At 50.3% G+C, this 18,429-nt stretch overlaps 1 protein-coding gene across 4 annotated transcripts in view; it reads left to right on the top strand.

The window, feature by feature from the left end:
• RUNX1 (RUNX family transcription factor 1) overlaps positions 1–18,429 on the top strand; it is a 307,007-nt gene that overhangs the window by 259,455 nt on the left and 29,123 nt on the right. For 2 of the 4 annotated variants that reach the window (XM_060198664.1, XM_007519723.2), the window contains exon 6: positions 3,908–4,099. The exons of the other annotated variants lie outside the window; for them this stretch is intronic. In XM_060198664.1, the coding sequence (XP_060054647.1) occupies positions 3,908–4,099 (192 nt within the window). The remainder of the gene's footprint in view (positions 1–3,907; positions 4,100–18,429) is intronic. 4 annotated transcript variants of the gene reach the window in all.

Raw genomic sequence — 18,429 nt, 5'->3', positions numbered from 1 at the left:
CTCAGCTCCACAAGCCCCCACCTTCCCTCCATTCCAGCCTGGGAAAGGGGAGAGGGACAAGGGGTCCTCCTCTTTTTGTTTTTAAGTATTTTTTAAATTTTATTAGTGATTTAATATTGATTTACAAAATTATGAGATAACGGGGTATAATCCACACTATTCTCACCACCAGAGTTCTGTGTCCTCACTTCTTCCATTGGAAACTGCAGTGGTTCTCCCAAGGCCACAGATATGGGCTATTATTTCTATAATTATATATATTCATTTTTTCTTTTCTTTTTTAAAAGATTTTATTTATTCATTCATGAGGAAGAGGAGGAGAGAAAGAACAAGACATCACTCTGGTACATGTGTTGCCGGGGATTGAACTGGGGACCTCACACTTGCGAGTCCAGTGCTTTATCCAGTGCGCCACCTCCCGGAACACTATCTACCCGTTTTTCCTATGGTTCTGCCTTCCTTTTTTAAGTCACACCTACACCTATTACTACTCTCCAGTGACCTTCCTTTTTATCTCTTCTCTCTCCGGGTCCTGATGGAGTTGGGGTTCAGAGCCCTCTGGTCAGCTTCCCCTAACATTTCTCCCCCTCTGGGAGTCAGGACCGAAATTTTTTATGGGGTGCAGAAGGTGGGGGTTCTGGCTTCTGTAATTGCTTCTCCGCTGGACATGGGCGTTGGCAGGTCGAGCTCATCTTTCTGAGGGGTCACTGGGTCAGATGGCTTGGAAAGAGCATGTGATTGTGCCCAGGGTGGGGGGTGGGGGCTCCTGGGACCTTGAGACCTTTTGACTCTTTGGGGGGGGATGGAGGATTATATGAAATTGGTCACTGAGTCTTCTTTTTTTTTTTTTTCTTTTTTATTTAAGAAAGGATTAATTAACAAAACCATAGGGTAGGAGGGGTACAACTCCACACAATTCCACCACCCAATCTCCATATCCCACCCCTCCCCCGATAGCTTTCCCATTCTCTATCCCTCTGGGAGCATGGACCCAGGGTCATTGTGGGTTGCAGAAGGTAGAAGGTCTGGCTTCTGTAATTGCTTCCCCGCTGAACATGGGCATTGACTGGTCGGTCCATACTCCCAGTCAGCCTCTCTCTTTCCCTAGTAGTCTGGGTCTCTGGGGAAGCGGAGCTCCAGGACATATTGGTGGGGTCTTCAGTCCAGGGAAGCCTGGCCAGCATCCTGATGACTGGTCACTGAGTCTTCTAACTACAGGGGTGAGGAAGGCTTGGCAGTGTGTGTGGGGGGGGTTCTCTGTTTGTTTGTTTCTTTGTTTGTTTTTATTTTACTGGAGCACTGCTCAGCTCTGGCTAATGGCAGTGCAAGAGATTGAACCTAGGACCTCAGGGCCTCAGGCATGAGAGTCTGTTTGCATAACCATTACACTATCTACCCCTGCCCTAAGAGGAACCTTCTCTTTAGAAGAAGAATGAACAACCCAGACCAGCCACCCCCCCCCCCACTCCAGCCCCAGGCCCCGTGGCTGTTTGGATGCAGGGGAGTCTCAGCCCTGTCTGCCACACCTGCCTTCTGTTTTACAGACATTTTCATGAATGATGGGGGGGGGGGGGGTGATCAGAAGTGTGGACCCTTTGGCAATAACCACTCAGTGAACCAGACAGAGCATGGTGTCGGGGTAGAATGGGGTGGGGGTGGGGATTTGCTGCCGGAGACCCTCCCACCAAGCCCCTGGGAGGTTTGTCCAGTCTGCCCTTGGCTCGGTGGGAGGGCTCCACAGATCTACTGGGAAGCAGGGCCGGGCAGCGGTGCACCCCATCGAATGCACATTTTACTAGGCGCAAGGACCCAGGTTCAAGCCCCCCCCCCCCCCGTTGCCACCTGCAGAGGAAGCTTCACAAGTGGTGAAACAAGTACTGCAAGTGTCTCCTCCCCTCTAACCCTCTTCCCCTCTTCCCCTCTTCCCCCCTGCTCTCTCTTCCTCCCTCCCCTCTCAATTTCTGTCTGTCTCTCTCAAAAAGAAAAAAAGAAAAGGAAAACAGAACTGCTGGAAACCATGGTTTCATTCAAGTACCAAGTCCCAAAAATAGCCCTGGTCGCAAAGGTCGGGAGGGAAGAAGGCAACAGCCGGACCGGGCCCCGTTGCACCTGTGGACTTCCGCTTCCGGTGCACGGACGGGCGTCCACTTCCTCATGTCCCGGAACATGGCTGCAGAGGAGGACCTAGTGGGGGCTGAATTGTTATGTGGAAAACTGGGAAATGGTACGCAAGTGCAAACTATTGTATTTTACTGTCGGCTGTAAAACACGAATCCCCCAATAAGAAATTTAAGGGAGGCGGGCGGTAGCACAGCAGGTTAAGCTAAGCGCATGTGGTGCGAAGCGCAAGGACCGGCGTCAGGATCCCGGTTCGAGCCCCCGGCTCCCCACCTGCAGGGGAGTCGCTTCCCAGGCGGTGAAGCAGGTCTGCAGGTGTCTGTCTGTCTCTCCCCCTCTCTGTCTTCCCCTCCTCTCTCCATTTCTCTCTGTCCTCTCCAACAACGACAACAACAATAATAACTACAACAATAAAACAACAAGGGCAACAAAAGGCAATATAAATAAATAAATATTTTTTTTAAAAAAGAAATTTGAAAAAAAAGAACATTAAAATCCACTTCTGCAGGGCCGGGCGGTGGACCTCTGGTTAAGTGCACATAGTACGAAGCACAAGGATCTCAGTTCAAGCCCCCGGCTCCCTGCGGGGGTCACTTCACAAGCCATGAAGCAGGTCTGCGGGTGTCTCTCTTTCTTTCTCCCTCTCTGTCTCGCCCTCTTCTCTCCATTTCTTTCTGTCCTATCCAATAAGATGGTGGGAGGGAGTATTGCCACAGGAACAGTGGATTCATAGTACCGGCAACAAGCTCCAGTGATAATGCGGGGGGGGGGGGGTAGGAAAAAAAGGCCACTTCTGAGGAAAAAAGGACGCTGAGTCTCTCACAAGACACACTGGTGTGGGATTTTTGCAGCCATTGGAAGGGTCCTGACACCTGAGCCCTCCTGAGTGCGTGGCCTGGTGCCACCCATGGGTGTGCCATCTCCCCTCCCTGCCTGCCTCCTGCCTTCTGCCCGGTAGAGATGGGCACAGGGGGTCTGCCTGGAGGCCTGGGCCCAAACTGGAGAGGAGAGCAGATGAAAGAGGAGAGGAGTCTGGCAGCCGGCAGTGGTGCTCCTAGCAGAGCGCACACCGTCACAGTGTGCTCAAGGACACAGGTTCAAATTCCCCATCCCCATTTGGGGCGGGGTGGACTTCACGAGTGGTGAAGCAGGGCTGCACGTGTCTCTCTGTGTCTCTCCCTCTCTATCTCCCCTCTCAATTCCTCCCTGTCTCTATCCAAGAAAGAAATAAACAAAATAGGGGTGTCGGGTGGTAGCACAGTGGCATAAGCGCACGTGGTGCAAAGCGCAAGGAGCAGGATAAGGATCCTGGTTCGAGCCCCCGGCTCCCCACCTGCAGGGGAGTCGCTTCACGGGTGGTCTGCAGGTCTGCAGGCGTCTGTCTTTCTTCTCTCTCTCTCTGTCTTCCCCTCCTCTCTCCATTTCTCTCTGTCCTGTCCAGCAACAAACAACATCAACAATAACAATAATGACCACAACAAGGCTACAACAACAGGGGCAACAAAGAGGGGGAACAGTGGCCTCCAGGAACAGTGGATTCATGGTGCAGGCACTGAGCCCCAGTGGTAACCCTGGAGGCCAAAAAAATAATAATAAAAATAAGAAAGATGAAAGGAGTCCCAGCCTGTTAGGGGAGAGGAGTAGCAACCCCACCCTGAGGAGTCAGCTGGGTTGGCAGAGGGGTGAGGAGAGGGGAGGCGTGACGGGAGGCAGCCGTGGATTTTAGCCACCCACCCACAGACCTTTTCTGATCTCTCCCCCACCTCCTTACCGCCCCCCCCCCCCATAGGACACCGGCAGAAGCTGGATGATCAGAGCAAGCCAGGGACCCTGTCATTTTCTGAGAGGCTCAGTGAACTGGAGCAGCTGCGGAGGACAGCCATGCGGGTCAGCCCGCACCACCCCGCCCCTGCACCCACCCCACGCGCCTCCCTCAACCACTCCACAGCCTTTAACCCTCAGCCTCAGAGTCAGATGCAGGGTAAGTACCCCACCCGCCTGCCTGCCCACCGCCCTCTGCCCCTGCCCGAAGCAGGGGTCCCCGGACTGGAACCGGGAGCTGGGGACTCACGCATCTGCTCTGGCCAACTCAGGCCCAGCTGCCTTGGGACAGGAACCCCAGACAGACAGCAGGGGTGGGGAGGGGGCTGCCTGGGCACCGGAGAAACTAGAGAGAGAGAGATCTCTGTGTCAGCCATTTCTCTTGGCCCGCTTGAGAGTGAGCTTTCATTCTGGTCTCTTACTGGATTGATTTCTCTCGTTTTATCGCTGGGACTCGGCACTCACACAGTAAATCCACTGCCTTTCTGCTCTGTCATTCTCTCTTTTTCCTCTCCTTTTATTTGATAGGGCAAAGAAAACTTGAGAGAGGAGGGGGAGATAACGACAGAGAGAGAAAAAGAGAGACACTTGTAGCCCTGCTTCACCCCTCATGAAGCTTGCCCTTTGGTATCTGGGGTGGGGCTTGAACCAGGTCCTTGTGTGCGCTCAACCAGATGCACCACTACCCAGCCCTTATTTATTTATTTATTTAGACAAAGAAGCAGGTAGAGAGAGAGAGAGAGAGAGAGGAAGCTTCCTTCAGTGGGGCTGGGCTTGAACCCGGGTGGTGCACATAACAAGGCAGCACTCCCCAAGTGAGCTGTTTCTCCAGTCCCCTCCCTACTCGCCAGATTGAAACACGCGCGCGCGCGCGCACACACACACGCACGCACTGGAGCACCCCAACTTCTTCAGATGACATCCATGGGGAAGGTAGGAAGAAAGCGTGGGAATGCCAGGCCTCCCCCATGGAAGGGCTTCTCTGCAAGCTGTAGACTAGGGAGCCACCCAGAAAGAATACTGACTGCCCTCCCCCCAACAGCGATGAGAGTCACCCTGGAAGCCACGTGTCACACGCACACGCACACGCACACACACACCACTGTGCACAGACTGTCATCCTTACAGGCCCGCCTGCTCGGGGCTAAAACCCTCACGTCAAGGATGTTTTGCTCACATTTCTGAAAAGAGAGGCGTTTGCATTAGTTCTGGGTCCCCAGGAACAGGGGGGCGACACCTCCTGCAGGCCTGCTGGAGTCAGAGAGAAAGATCGGGGTCCACAAGGGACAGGGTAGTGAGCAACACAGGCACCCCACCCCCACCCCCAGCCTTGGGGCAGTTCCAGGAACCCACTTCTAGCATGTCACCGCCGAGAGCTGGAAGCTGGGCCTTTGGGCCAGGGTCGGTCCTGAGTCCTTTGCCCCTTGCACGCCATCTGCCCAGGTTATGGGGGGGGGGGGAACCCCAGGGGCAGTGGGGGGCTCTAAAGGCCTCCGCAGTACCCTGGCCTGCCCAATACCCTGGCCTGCCCACTGCTCTCTCCCTCATGTTCTGAGGGGGGCGGGCGGGGATTCTCTTTTCGGACTGGACAGTTCCCAGCTAGTGGCGCAGTGTACTCAGCACAAGACCCTTTTGTATATAAATCTGCAGAAACCAGCAGTTTGATCTGGGGGCCGGGGGTGGGGGTCTTGTCCCTGTCCTCTTTGTCCTCACCCAGGGTGTGTGCAGGAGGGTCTCTCCCAGAAAACCACTGCCCTCCAGGCCTCTCATAGCTCTGCTGTTTATTCATCATCTCTACATGTAGATCTCAGTTTTATTTTTTCGAGTAAATCGATAACTTTTTGGTTGGTCTTGATTTTACTTTTTTAAAAAATATTTATTTATTTATTCCCTTTTGTTGCCCTTGTTGTTTTTTATTGTTGTAGCTATTGATGTCGTTGTTGTTGGATAGGCCAGAGAGAAATGGAGAGAGGAGGGGAAGACAGAGAGGGGGAGAGAAAGACAGACACCTGCAGACCTGCTTCACCGCCTGTGAAGTGACTCCCCTGCAGGTGGGGAGCCGGGGGCTCAAACCGGGATCCTTATGCCGGTCCTTGCGCTTTGCGCCATGTGTGCTTGACCCACTGTGCTACCGCCGGGACTCCCTTGATTTTACTTTTTAAAAAACGTGTGACTATAGTGAGTGACAGGCGTGCAAGATGACAGGGTGTAGTTCCACCAAGTTCTGTGTCCTTACCCTCCTGCCTCCCAAAGAGAACCACCGGAGTCCTGACAAAGTCTTAGAGACAGTCTGCTCGCTTCTGTTTGGTTTGGTTTGGTTTTGGTTTCTCTCATTTGTGTGCCTGCTGGTCTTTGTTTTTGCAAGTTCGTGTGTATCCGATCTCTAGATTCCCCATCTGAGTGAAGCCATCTGGTTGCTGTCTTTCCTTTCTTTTTTTTTTTAAATTTTTTAAAATATTTATTTATTTATTCCTTTTTTGTTACCCTTGTTTTATTGTTGTAGTTATTATTGTTGTTGTTACTGGTGTTGTCGTTGTTGAACAGGACAGAGAGAAATGGAGAGGGGAGGGGAAGACAGGAGGAGAGAAAGACAGACACCTGCAGACCTGCTTCACCGCCTGTGAAGCGACTCCCCTGCAGGTGGGGAGCCGGGGGCTCCAACCAGGAGCCATAAGCCGGTCCTTGTGCTTTGTGCCACTTGCGCTTAACCCGCTGAGCTACCGCCCAACTCCCGGTCGTTGTCTTTCATCTCTTTACTTAGTTCATGAAGCATCATCACCTCCAGTTCCATCCAATTTTTCCTAAAGGACGCAACATCACCCTTCTGAAGGCAGCGTAGTATTCTGTGGAGTCTGTGTCCCATAACTTCTTTAGCCAGTCATCTGTGTGTCGTGCTGGCCTCCCGGGCGGGAGAGAGAGACAACCAGGGACTCATGGCTGAGCTGGGAAGCAGTATCTCTTTATTGACAAGCGGGGATGCGGTTCAACAATCTAACCTCTTCTGATCACAACACAATTCTGTCCTGCATCTCTCCTGAGTCAGGAACAAGGAAGTACGTAGGATAGGGTAGGATAGGGGCCGGGGAGAAGGGAAAAGTGGGAACCAGTGAGGATTAAACCAATGTCCTGGAGGCAGGGGGGTGCTTAGTCAACAGTGGTTATGTAAATAGAACACATCGTAAGTAGTACAAGCGAACATAATGTGATGACCAAAACAGAAGGTCTCATAAGCAGGATTTAGAAGCTAACCAACATCTGTGGGTAGGCATTTAGGCTGCTTCCCCTGTTTGGCTCTTGTGAATAATGCAGATATGCATGGGGGGTCCATGTCTCCCTTTGGATCAATGCCCAAGTGTGGTGTTGCTGGGCCATAAGGTAATTCCATTCCTATTTGTCTACGGTCTCTCCTTACCATCTTCCAAAGGGGCTACACCTGTTTGCATTCCCACCAGCAGTGCAGATTGGTTTCATTTATTTATTTCAGTGAAGGCTTCTGTTTTCTTCTTTCCTTTTTCTCTGTATTGCACAACTAGTTATTTCTAGGACAGGTTTAAAAAAAATATTTTTGCCTTCTGCTTCTGATCCTGGAACCAGCAATGGGCAGAAAAAAGAAATGGCTCTTATGGGGTGGGCTGTGCCTGGGACTTTTGTAGGGGGTGACACCCAGCTGACATTTGCCACTTGTCAGATGGGCATGCATCCTTCCTCCCTCCTTCCTTCCCTTCCCTTTCCTTCCTTCTTTCCTTCTTTTATTGAATTGCCACCAGTGTTATCGCTGGGGCTCGGTGCTAGCACTAGGATTCCACCTCCTGGTGGCCATTTTCCTCTTTTTTTTAATTAATTATTTTTTATTTATTTTGGATAGAAACAGAGAAATTGAGAGGGGAAGGGGAGATAGGGAGGGAGAGAGACAGAGACACACTTACAAACCTGCTTCACTGATTGTGAAACTCCCCCCTGCAGGTGGGGAGCGAGGGCTCAAATTAGGCGCTTGGACATGGTAGCAGAGGCACTCACTGGGCAGGTGCCTCAACCCCAACACAGGCTTTCTTTCCAGAGAGAGAAGAGGGGTGAGCCGGGTGGTGGCACACCTGGTTGAAAGCACATGTTACAAGGACCCAGGTTCCAGCCCCTAATCCCCACTTGCAGGGGGAAAACTTTGCAAAGGGTGAAGCAGTGTGGCAGGTTGTCTCTCTGTGTCTCTCCTTCTCTGTCACACCCTTCTCTCTCAATTTCTAGATGTCTCTAACTAATAGATAAAGATAATAAACAAGAAAAGGGGTGGGGGATTCTTGTGCCGGCCGCCTGTGGGTCAGCCGTTCTTCAGATCCTTGGGATCTTGTCTGCTTGGCCAAGGCCTGGGCGGCGTTCCCTATCACCTGATTCCTGATTGTTTAAGAAACACTCTAGGGTAGGGGGTAGATAGCATAATGGTTCTGCAAAGAGACTCTCATGCCTGAGGCTCCAAAGTCCCAGGTTCAGACTCTTAGGGTTGAGTTTTGGTGGTGGGTTTCTGTTCTTTTTTTTTTTTTGCTTGTTTGTTTGTTTCTCTTTTATTTCTTCTTCCTGAAATTAAAATGTTAGCAGGGATCAGTAAAATCGCTTTCATCCTGCACCTCCATTTTGTGCTTGACAGGGAGGGAAAAAAAATGGTGGGGCTTTGTTGTTGTTGTTGTTTGTTTGTTTGTTTCAGGATTAGCTGGAGAGAGTTCTTAGAGTTGCTTTAAGAAGAGCTTTCTGTGAAACGTTCGTGCATGTTGTCTCAAACTCTCTGTGAAAGGTGGCAGAGACAGCTCCACTGCTGAGCAGGGCTGAGGGGGCCCTGAGTCAGAACTTGTGCAGAGTGTCAGCAGCCATGGGGCCCCGAGCACAGCAGGGCTCAGTGGAGAGAGTCTGGGGAAGGCTGTCCTGATGCACTTGACTGAAGGGTGGATTTAACTCCCTGAGGAGAACATGCCGCAAAGAGATCTCCAGAGGCTGGGAGACAGCTCTTGTCATGCCATGCCATGCCATTCGAGCAACCCAGATTCGAGCCCCAGCACCAGTGAGGAATGCCACATCATGGCAGGGGAAGTTCTTATACTATAATGTCTTTTTTTTTTTGTTAATTTTGTATTAGTGATTTAGTAATGATTAACAAGATTGTAAGATAGCAGGGGGACAATGCTACACAGTTCCCACCACCAGAGTTCTGTATCCCACCTCCTCCATTGGAAGATTCCCTGTTCTTTATCCCTCTGGAATATGGACAAAAATTCTTCTGGGGGGGGTTGTAGAAGGTGGGGGTTCTGGCTTCTGTCATTGCTTCTCCACTGGACATGGGCATTGGCAGGTGGATCCATCCCCCCAGCCTGTTTCTGTCTTTCCCTAGTGGGGCAGGGCTCTGGGGAGGGGAGGCTCTAGGACACACTGGTGAGGTCGTCTGCCCAGGGAGGTCAGGAGGGCGTCATAATAGCATCTGCAACTTGGTGGCTGAAAGACAGTAATATATAAAGCAGGACAAAATGTTTAATAAACAGGAGTGCAAAGGTAGGAATAGAGCAGATGAGATTAGGGATATTAGTGTGGGAAGAAGCTAGTAGGTCTGTTTTGGGTCTGTTCCAAGTCATGACTTTAGTAAGTTTTGCCTGAGCCTGATAGCTAACATGCAGGTGAACTAAAAATATTCCCTGGGATGGTGTCAGAGTTGAGAATAAGACTAGAAAGCTGGATCAGGGTAGAGAGTAGCTTCCTATGAATACCGTTAACTATTCACCCCATCAGACTGACCCAGGGCCCGTATTTCTGCATGCACAGGTGCCTGTGTGACCTCTGAGTCCCTATCAGTCTGAGCTCACAGCTGGGAACATTCTAGGCTGCTCTCATTTCAGGACCCGTCTTCCTCAAGGGGCAGAGCAGGGTGACCAGCCTCCCTTCGGAGAGTGGGGCCCGTCCCTACCGTAGCTGCTCTGCAGTGAGGGCAAGGTCCCGGAGAGGCCCACGCAAGGGCTTCTGATATTGTTCCTGACGGAAGTGACCAGTGATGGGGAGAGAGTGTGCTGCCTTATTGTCTCTGCCTCTCAGCCTGCATGCACCCTGGAGCAGTGAAATCACACCTTATCTGTTCAGGTTCTCGCTCTCAGAGGCCCATTACCAGGTCTGGAAATGTGAATAGAAAACCATTCCATGGTGGGGGTGACACAGGACACCTTTGTGGCCCCCTGCAGTAAACTTCAGGATTATTATTTTTTAATTTTTATTTATAAAATGGAAATATTGACAAAACCATAGGATAAGAGGGGTACAGCACCACACAGTTCCCACCACCAGAACTCCTTATCCCATCCCCTCCCCTGATAGCTTTCCTGTTCTTTATCCCTCTGGGAGTATGGACCCAGGGTCATTGTGGGATGCAGAAGGTGGAAGGTCTGGCTTCTGTAATTGCTTCCCCGCTGAACATGAGCGTTGGGAGGTGGATCCATACTCCCAGCCTGCCTCTCTCTTTCCCTAGTGGGGAAGGGCTCTGGGGAATCGGAGCTCCAGGACACATTAGTGGGGTCATCTGTCCAGGGAAGTCTGGTTGCCATCATCCTAGCATCTGGAACCTGGTGGTCAAGTAATGAGGCTGAATGGTTGACATTCCATGCCTGACGTCTCTGGACATGGTCTGAAGTGAAGCATACCAAGGTGATAATCGTTGCGTTGCCATCACTGGTTTTAGTGGTTTGGTTTTGTATGACCAGGGGAGACCCTTACCCCTCAGATCTCTCCTGGGCTTTAGTATGTTTATGATGTGTTTCAGTAGTTCCCCGTACCCAAAGTTGAAGATACTTTGGGGAGGGGAGGCCTTATATTTCTGCTGTCCATCTGTGCTGTTTGGGATACTGAGTAATGTTGTTTCTCAGCTGTGCTGGATCTTCCCCCCGTCTGGAGTGGGGAAGAGAATGGTTCCTTTTCCAGACTTGAGGGGAACTTACAAAACTGGGTGATGCCTCTTCTCTCTCCTTCCTCATTCTGTCTCCTTGTCTTCCTCTTCCTCTTTTCTCCTCTCTCTTTCTCTCTCTCTCCCTCTCTCCCTTCCTCCCTCCCTCCCTCCCTCCTTTCTGACCTGGCAACACAGACATTCAAAGTGTTTGACAAGGCTGTTTGCCAGACACCCAAGCTTTTCCTATGTAAATCTACACATGGTTATTTATTCATTTTTTTTCTGCATCGTGTTGACCCCAGCCAGTGAGTTTCTGTAAGGATAATGAACAAGACTGTCTTCATGTACGTGCATTTCAAGCTATGAAACTGAGCAGTCAGTCTCTAGGTGCTTTTGAATGAGTTACTGTAAGTGAAAGAGAAAGAAGAATCTGTGTGTTTCCTTTTTGCTTCCCATGAACGAATGAAGAAGCTAGGGCAAGTGACAGGTGTACTGTCACTTAACTTGCACCGGTGCTGACAGGTGGTGGGCGGGGTTTGAACCCCAGGCCTCGCACTCTGTGAGATGAGTCATCTCCAGACCTACTGCCTTTCTTTCCAGATGCTTCCACTGGGATACCGTGGAATCTGTTTGCATGTCTCCTAATCCCCAATTTACACATCACCCCAAGATAGCCTTTCAAATTTGGATATTAGAAACAACAACTTTGACCTGCAACCCCCACACGGTGGAATGGGAGATTGCCAGAAGTTTGTAGCCAAGAGAAGAACAAAAAGAATAGGCCGGGAGGCTGGGTGCTGGCGCACCCAGTTAAACACACATAGTACTAAGCACGAGGATCCACACAGGACCTGGGTTCGAGCCCCTGGCTCCCCACCTGTAGCAGGGACCCTTCACAAGCTGCAAAGCAGGTCTGCAGGTGTCTTTCTCTCTCCCTGTCTATCTCCCCCTCCTCTCTCAATTTCTTTCTGTCCTGTCCACTAAAATGGAAAAAAAAAAAAATAGCCTCCAGGAGCAGTGGATTCGTAGGCCTAGCACCGAGCCCCAGAGATAATCCTGGGGGCAATAAAAAAAGGGGGGAGGGCTCCAGTTCAAATTCAACACCTGCCTTTTCTTGCTTGGCTGGTTCTCCAGGTTGACTTGTTGGTGCGTTTTATTTACATAATTTCTTTCCTTGTGTCATGGGGCAGAAATACAGACCAGCTACAATTCAGTTACTTCAGGACTCTTTACAGTTCACCATGCCTGTGTTGAGCAATGGCAGGGAACTTGTAGGACTTCTGGTGTTCCTCTAACTTTTTTTTTTTTGGGGGGGGGGACAGTGTGTAGGGCAGAGGGCTCTCTGGGCTCAAGTGTCAAGTGGCATTTCTGCGGCTCCCTGTCCAGTCCTTTCAGGTTTGATTCCCAAGCCCCAATCTCCGCCTTCTGATTGAACCATCACCTTCAGAGGAGCAGAACAGCCCAGTGGTCACGGGGATTAAATATCTGGGTTGCAAAACACCCCACAAACAAGATCTTCACTGACAAATCCAGTTTCTTGCCTTCCATAATCTCTTACTGGCAGAACATTTTCTGTTTTCAGACTAGAGATTCAGTTACCAACCACAATAAATAAGACAAAATAATCATTAAAAACAAAAGCAAAAAACAATGACCGGTCATGTCTACTCCCAACTTCTTGGTGCATGCCTGAGAATTGATCATATATATTAAAGTAAAGGTGATGGGTTACCTTTCTTTTCTTTTATTTATTTTTAATGATTAACAAGATTATAAGATAAGAAGGGTAAAATCCCACACAGTTCCCACCACCAGAACTCCGTATCCCATCCCATCCCCTGATAGCTTTCCTATTCTTTATCCCTCTGGGAGTATGGACCCAAGGTCCTTGTAGGGTGAAGAAGGTGGAAGGTCTGGCTTCTGTAATTGCTTTCCCACAGAATATGGATGTTGGCAGGTTGATCCATACTCCCAACCTGCCCCTCTCTTTCCCTAGTGGGGTGGGGTTCTGGGGGTGGGGTGGGAGTTCTAGGAAGCACTGGTGAGGGTGTCTTTTCATGATCAAATATCAGTTGGTTCTTTATAAATCATAATCAAGCTAAGGAACGTCTTCCAGTGGAATTTGCCATTTCTGGCACTTTTCTGCTCAGTTCTGGCCGATGGTAGTGCTGGGGATTGAACCTGGGACCTCAGAGGCTCAGCAGGAGAGTCCTTTTGCAGAACCACCAGTGCTGTCTCCCCAGACCAATAGGGCTGGTGTGTTGGGGATGAACACAGACATTTTTTTTCCCCCAAGTCCACTTATGATTTGACTGTGGAAGTGTTGGTTCACAGGAGTGATGTTGTCACAAAGGCATAGTCCCTCATGTCCCCAAGTGTCGACACATCTCCCCTTCCAGCTCATCATGATCATGGTCTCGTTCCAGCACAGGGTCCTACCTCCCCCCACCCTGTTGCTCCTCCCCTCTTCTGAGTCCCCAGATCCACTGAGGATTCACCCTGGACTGTCCCTTCCTGTGTTTCTTAGAGTGAAATCACCTGGTATTCATCCTTCTCTTCATCACAGATGCCTCTTTTTTTTTTCCCATTGGGAGGATTAGTGGTTTAGAGTGAACAGTAAACACAGTTGTTGGGACAGTGTAAACTTTCTCAGTTTTCTACAAAACACTCTCCCCTAGTCCAGGTCCTCCTCCACCATCAGCCACCAGCACCTGAGAGACACCCCCTCCGCCCTGAGTCCTTTATTTTGGTGCAATTCACCAGCTCCAGTCCGAGTTCTGCTTTGTGTTTCCCCTTCTGATCTTATTTCTCAGCTTCTGTCCATGAGTGAGATCTTCATCCTTCTCTTTCTGGCTCATCTCACTCAATATGGTTCCTTCAAGCTCCAGAACTCCAAGCTCTTTCTCTACAAGGAAGGCGGAGTCTGAGCCCTCAGCTCTACAAAGTGAACCTGGGGACTCCAGGTTCCCCCAGACCCGCTGCTTCCTGAGCTGTGTGTGTGGGCTTGTCCATGCTGCCCGGGTCCCTTGCCCGGGTCACCACTTGTGAGGTGGGCCTGAGAGAGGTGAGGGCGCACGGGGCTGACTGCCTGCATGAGGTCCCAGAAGCCCGCGGCGGGAAGCACTGCCCGCCTTCACTCTTTGCTTACTCACCCTCGATTTTGTTTTTCTCGTGGCACCGGGGTTATCGCTGGGGCTCCACACCCACTGGGTGAGTCCACCACTCCAGGTGGCCTTTTTTTCCCTTTATTGTCAGAAAGAAACCAAGAGGGGGAAAAGGAGGTAGAAGGGAGAGAAACAGAGAGACACCTGCAATCCTGCTTCACCGCTCCTGAAGCTTCGCCCCTGCAGGTGGGGTCAGGAGCTTGAACCCAGGGCCTTGTGCACTGTGATGTGAGCACTTAACCACATGCACCACTGTCTGGTGCCTCCTGTCTACACTCTTAACTCCTTTTGAACTTGTTCAAAGGCTGAGATAGTTCCTCATCCACTAATTAGCATAGAGCCTGGTACTCCCTCTCAAACCCAGGGCCAATACTTGGGGGTGGGGGAGTGGGCAGGTGCTGTTCCTGAACTCCAAGCCTAATCTCTTTAGCAAATTCTCAGTGTGTGGTTGGTGACTGACTGGCTTTCTTTCCTTTCGTTTTTTTTTTTTTAAGCATAAATAGAATTTTAATGTATGAAATCATGTAAAGCATCCTTTGTGATTTCTAGTTCGTATATAAGAAAACAGTTGCTTAGAATTTTAAATTAGAGGGTGGTATCATCATTCTGCAAAAGACTCTCATGCCTGAGGCTCCAAAGTCCCAGGTTCAGTCCCCAGCACCACCATAAGCCAGAGCTGAGCAGGGCTTTAGTCTTTCTCTCTGTGTCTTTCTTTCTGTATCTCTCTCATTAAAATAAATAAATACATTTTAACAAAATTTAATTATATGTGTAGATACATTTATATTTCTTTTATTAGTGATGTACTATTGATTTACAAAGTCAGTATTTTGTATATTTACAAAATTATAAGCTAACAGGGGTGTAATTAATTCCACACGTTCCCACCACCAGAGTTCTGTGTCCCCATTCCCTCCATTGGAAACTGCAGGAATTCTCCCAAGATCACAGTTACAAGTTGACTATTATTTCTTTTCTTTTTAATTTTTAATATTTATGTATTCCCTTTTGTTGCCCTTGTTTTATTGTTGTAGTTATTATTGTTGTTGTTATTGATGTCATTGTTGTTGGATAGGACAGAGAGACATGGAGAGAGGAGGGGAAGACACGGGGAGAGAAAGACAGATACCTGCAGACCCGCTTCACCGCCTATGAAGCGACCCCCCTGCAGGTGGGGAGCTGGGAGCTCGAACCGGGATCCTTACGCCGGTCCCTGTGTTTCTCAACACGTGCACTACTGCCCGACTCCTGACTATCATTTCTGTAACTATTTAAATTTATATATAAATTTGCCCATTTTTTTCCCTAAGGTCCTGCCTTCTCTTCCCTTCTAAGTCACGCCTACACCAGGTGTTACTTCCAAATGCCCTTCCTTTATCCCCCCTTCTCTCTCCAGGTCTCAGAATGGTTGGTGACTTTCTTGCCCCTGGTCATCATCTTCCTGAGAGGTGAAGTGGGACTGCACTTGTCTCTCTCCCTTTCTGTCTGCATCTTTTCCATGTCTCCATCTCTATCAAAAAAATAATTAAAATATAAAGAGAGAGAGAGAAGAAACACCACAGCCGTGCAGCGTCTCCTGGTACCACAGCACCTCCCACGTGAGCCTGGGGTTCAGATCCGGGCTGGGTGCTGGGAAGACAGGTGCCCTGCCCAGTCAGCTATGTCTCAGGCACTTTTTTTCAGTCGTGTGAACACACTAGAGTGACAGAGAGAGGCAGGGCATCTCTGGCACATGTAACATAGGGGTTCAAGCCCAGGGCGTCAGACTCACAAGGCATGTTCTCCACCTGCCAAGCCAGGGTTGTTGTCCTATATCACTGCTTCAGGCTGACTTGTTCCCAGAGACAGACAGAGACAGAGATAGAAAAGGGAAAACACAGGTGTGTCTTTCTCTCCCCCTCTCTGCCTTCCCCTCCTCTCTCCATTTCTCTCTGTCCTGTCCAACAACAATGACATCAATAACAATGGTAATAATAACCACAATAACGGTAAAACAACCAGGGTAACAAAAAGAAACAAATGGCCTCCAGGAGCAGTGGATTCGTGGTGCAGGCACCGAGCTCCGGCAGTGACCCTGGAGGCCAAAAAGAGAAGGAAAAACACCACAGCACTGGAGCCTCCCGGGCACAGTGGGGACAAAGCAGGGGCCTTTCCAAGCGAGTCACCTTTCAGATCTGGACTGCTTGACTGAATGTTTGACGGATTGATCTGTTCATTTATTAGAGGACTAAGGAGACAGCATCGTGGTTCTCCAAAGGACTCTCATGCCTGAGCCGCCAAGATCCCAGGTTTAATGCCCGGCACCACTAGCAGCCAGAGCTGAGCAGGGTTATGGTTAAAAAATTTTTAAATAAGGTGAGGGGTAGATAGCATAATGGTTCTGCAAAGAGACTCTGCTGCCTGAGGCTCCAAAGTCCCAGGTTTAATCCCCTGCACCACCATAAACCAGAGCTGAGCAATGAATGCTCTGGTTAAAATAAATAAAGTAAAATTAAAATAGGGGCTGGGCGTTGGCACAGCTGGTTAAGTACACACAGTGCTAAATACAAGCACTTACACAAGGACCCAAGTTCGATCCCACCCCACGCCCCACCTATAAGGGGGACACTACACAGTGGTGAAGCAGGTCTAACAGGTGTCTCTTTCTCTCCCCTCTCTATCTCTCCTTTCCCATCTCAATTTCCCTCTGTCCTATCCAGTAAAATGAAAAAAAAAGTGGCCGCCAGGAAACAAAAACACATATATATTTATTAAGAGAGAGAACCAGAGCATCCCTCCGGCCCATACAGTGCCTGGAACTGAACTTGGGGCCTCTTGCTCGAGAGTCCAATGTTCTTTTTTTTTTTTAATTTATTTATTTCCTTTTTGTTGCCCTTGTTGTTTTTATTGTTGTTGTAGTTATTATTGTTGTTGATGTCATCATTGTTGGATAGGACAGAGAGAAATGCAGAGAGGAGTGGAAGACAGAGAGGGGGAGAGAAAGACAGACACCTGCAGACCTGCTTCACCGCCTGTGAAGGGACTCCCCTGCAGGTGGGGAGCCGGGGGCTCGAACCGGGATCCTTACACTGGTCCCTGCGCTTTGCGCCAAGTGCGCTTAACCCGCTGCGCTACCTCCCGACTCCCGAGAGTCCAATGTTCTATCCACTGCACCACCACCTCCCAGGAATGGAGTTTTTTGTTGTTTTTTGTTGTTGTTGTTGTTAAGGCAAAGATAGAACACCCATCTTCACGCACCCTACGTCCTCCTCCCCAGAGGAAGGGGGCCCACAGCTGCAGCGAGGCCCTGCAAGGACACCCTGACCCAGTGCCATGTGGGCAGCTGTCCAGGCTGACCCCGGCCCTCCCTGCTCCACACATGAATGGACCATTCAGCCGGCTGAGCCTTCTCCTTCGGGGCCTCCTATGACCTGTGCACAGGGGGGTTAGTTAAGTAGCCCCCTTCCCAGGCCAAGTCTGCCCACAAGCCCAGGCGAGGGGGCGTTGCTGGGAGCTGGCAGTGACACCCAGTGGGTGTCTGAGCTCTCAGTGGCAGAAACCACACCTGTGGGGACAGGGCTCGGCTGGGAAGGGGACAGGCACAAGGTGATAGTCCCTTTGTCCTGGCCCAGGAGGCCTGACGGAGAGCCGGGCATGAGGGGGGAGCCGGGCATGAGGGGGGAGCCAGGGGCCAAGGTGGGTGTCCCTGGAACCACCATGTCCTTGTCCCTGGACTCAGGGTCAGGGGGTGACAGGCTCCACTCAAGTCCCAAGGCTCCTGCCAGCAGAGGCCAGACGCCCCTCCCCCAGTGGACGCCCCTCCCCTCTCCCTCTTCTGAATGAGATGTCATCAAGAGTTGGGCCAAGGGGGGACAGGGTGGTGGTGCACACCTTACTGTGCGTGAGGACCTGGGTTCAAGCCCCCACTCCCCAACTGTGGCAAGGGTGAGGGAGCTTCACAAGTGATGGAATAGTGCTGTGGGTCTCCGCCCTCCCCCCCAGCTATTAAAAAGAAATGAGTGATGGAGCTGTGCAGACTTTCAGAGATAACCATGGTGGGAATAAAAAAATAATAATAAATGAATAAAAGGAGTTGAAGCAGGGATCTAGGAGAGATAGCTTACCTGTACAGCCTACACCTGGCCGTGCACAGGTCCTGGGTTTGAACCCTGGCACCGTATGAGAGTAGCATGGAAGGAAGCAAGGAAGTTATAATAGTGTGGTATTTCTCTCTCTCTCTCTCTCTCTCTCCTGGTTTCTAAGCCTCTCTGTCTCTCCTGGTTTCTGAATAGTGTACTCTCTGTCTCTCTGTCTCTCTTCTGGTTTCTGAGTCTCTCTCTCCCCTCTCTCTTCTGGTTACTGAGTATGTGTCTCTCTCCCTCTTTCTGTCTCTCTCCTCTGGCTTCTGAGTCTCTCTGTCTTTCCTCTGGCTTCTGAATCTCT

This window comes from Erinaceus europaeus, chromosome 9, assembly GCF_950295315.1.
Source record: "Erinaceus europaeus chromosome 9, mEriEur2.1, whole genome shotgun sequence".
In the NCBI taxonomy this organism is placed as follows: domain Eukaryota; kingdom Metazoa; phylum Chordata; class Mammalia; order Eulipotyphla; family Erinaceidae; genus Erinaceus; species Erinaceus europaeus.
Note: the sequence above shows the minus strand (reverse complement) of the source record. Positions and strands in the feature narration are given on the sequence as shown.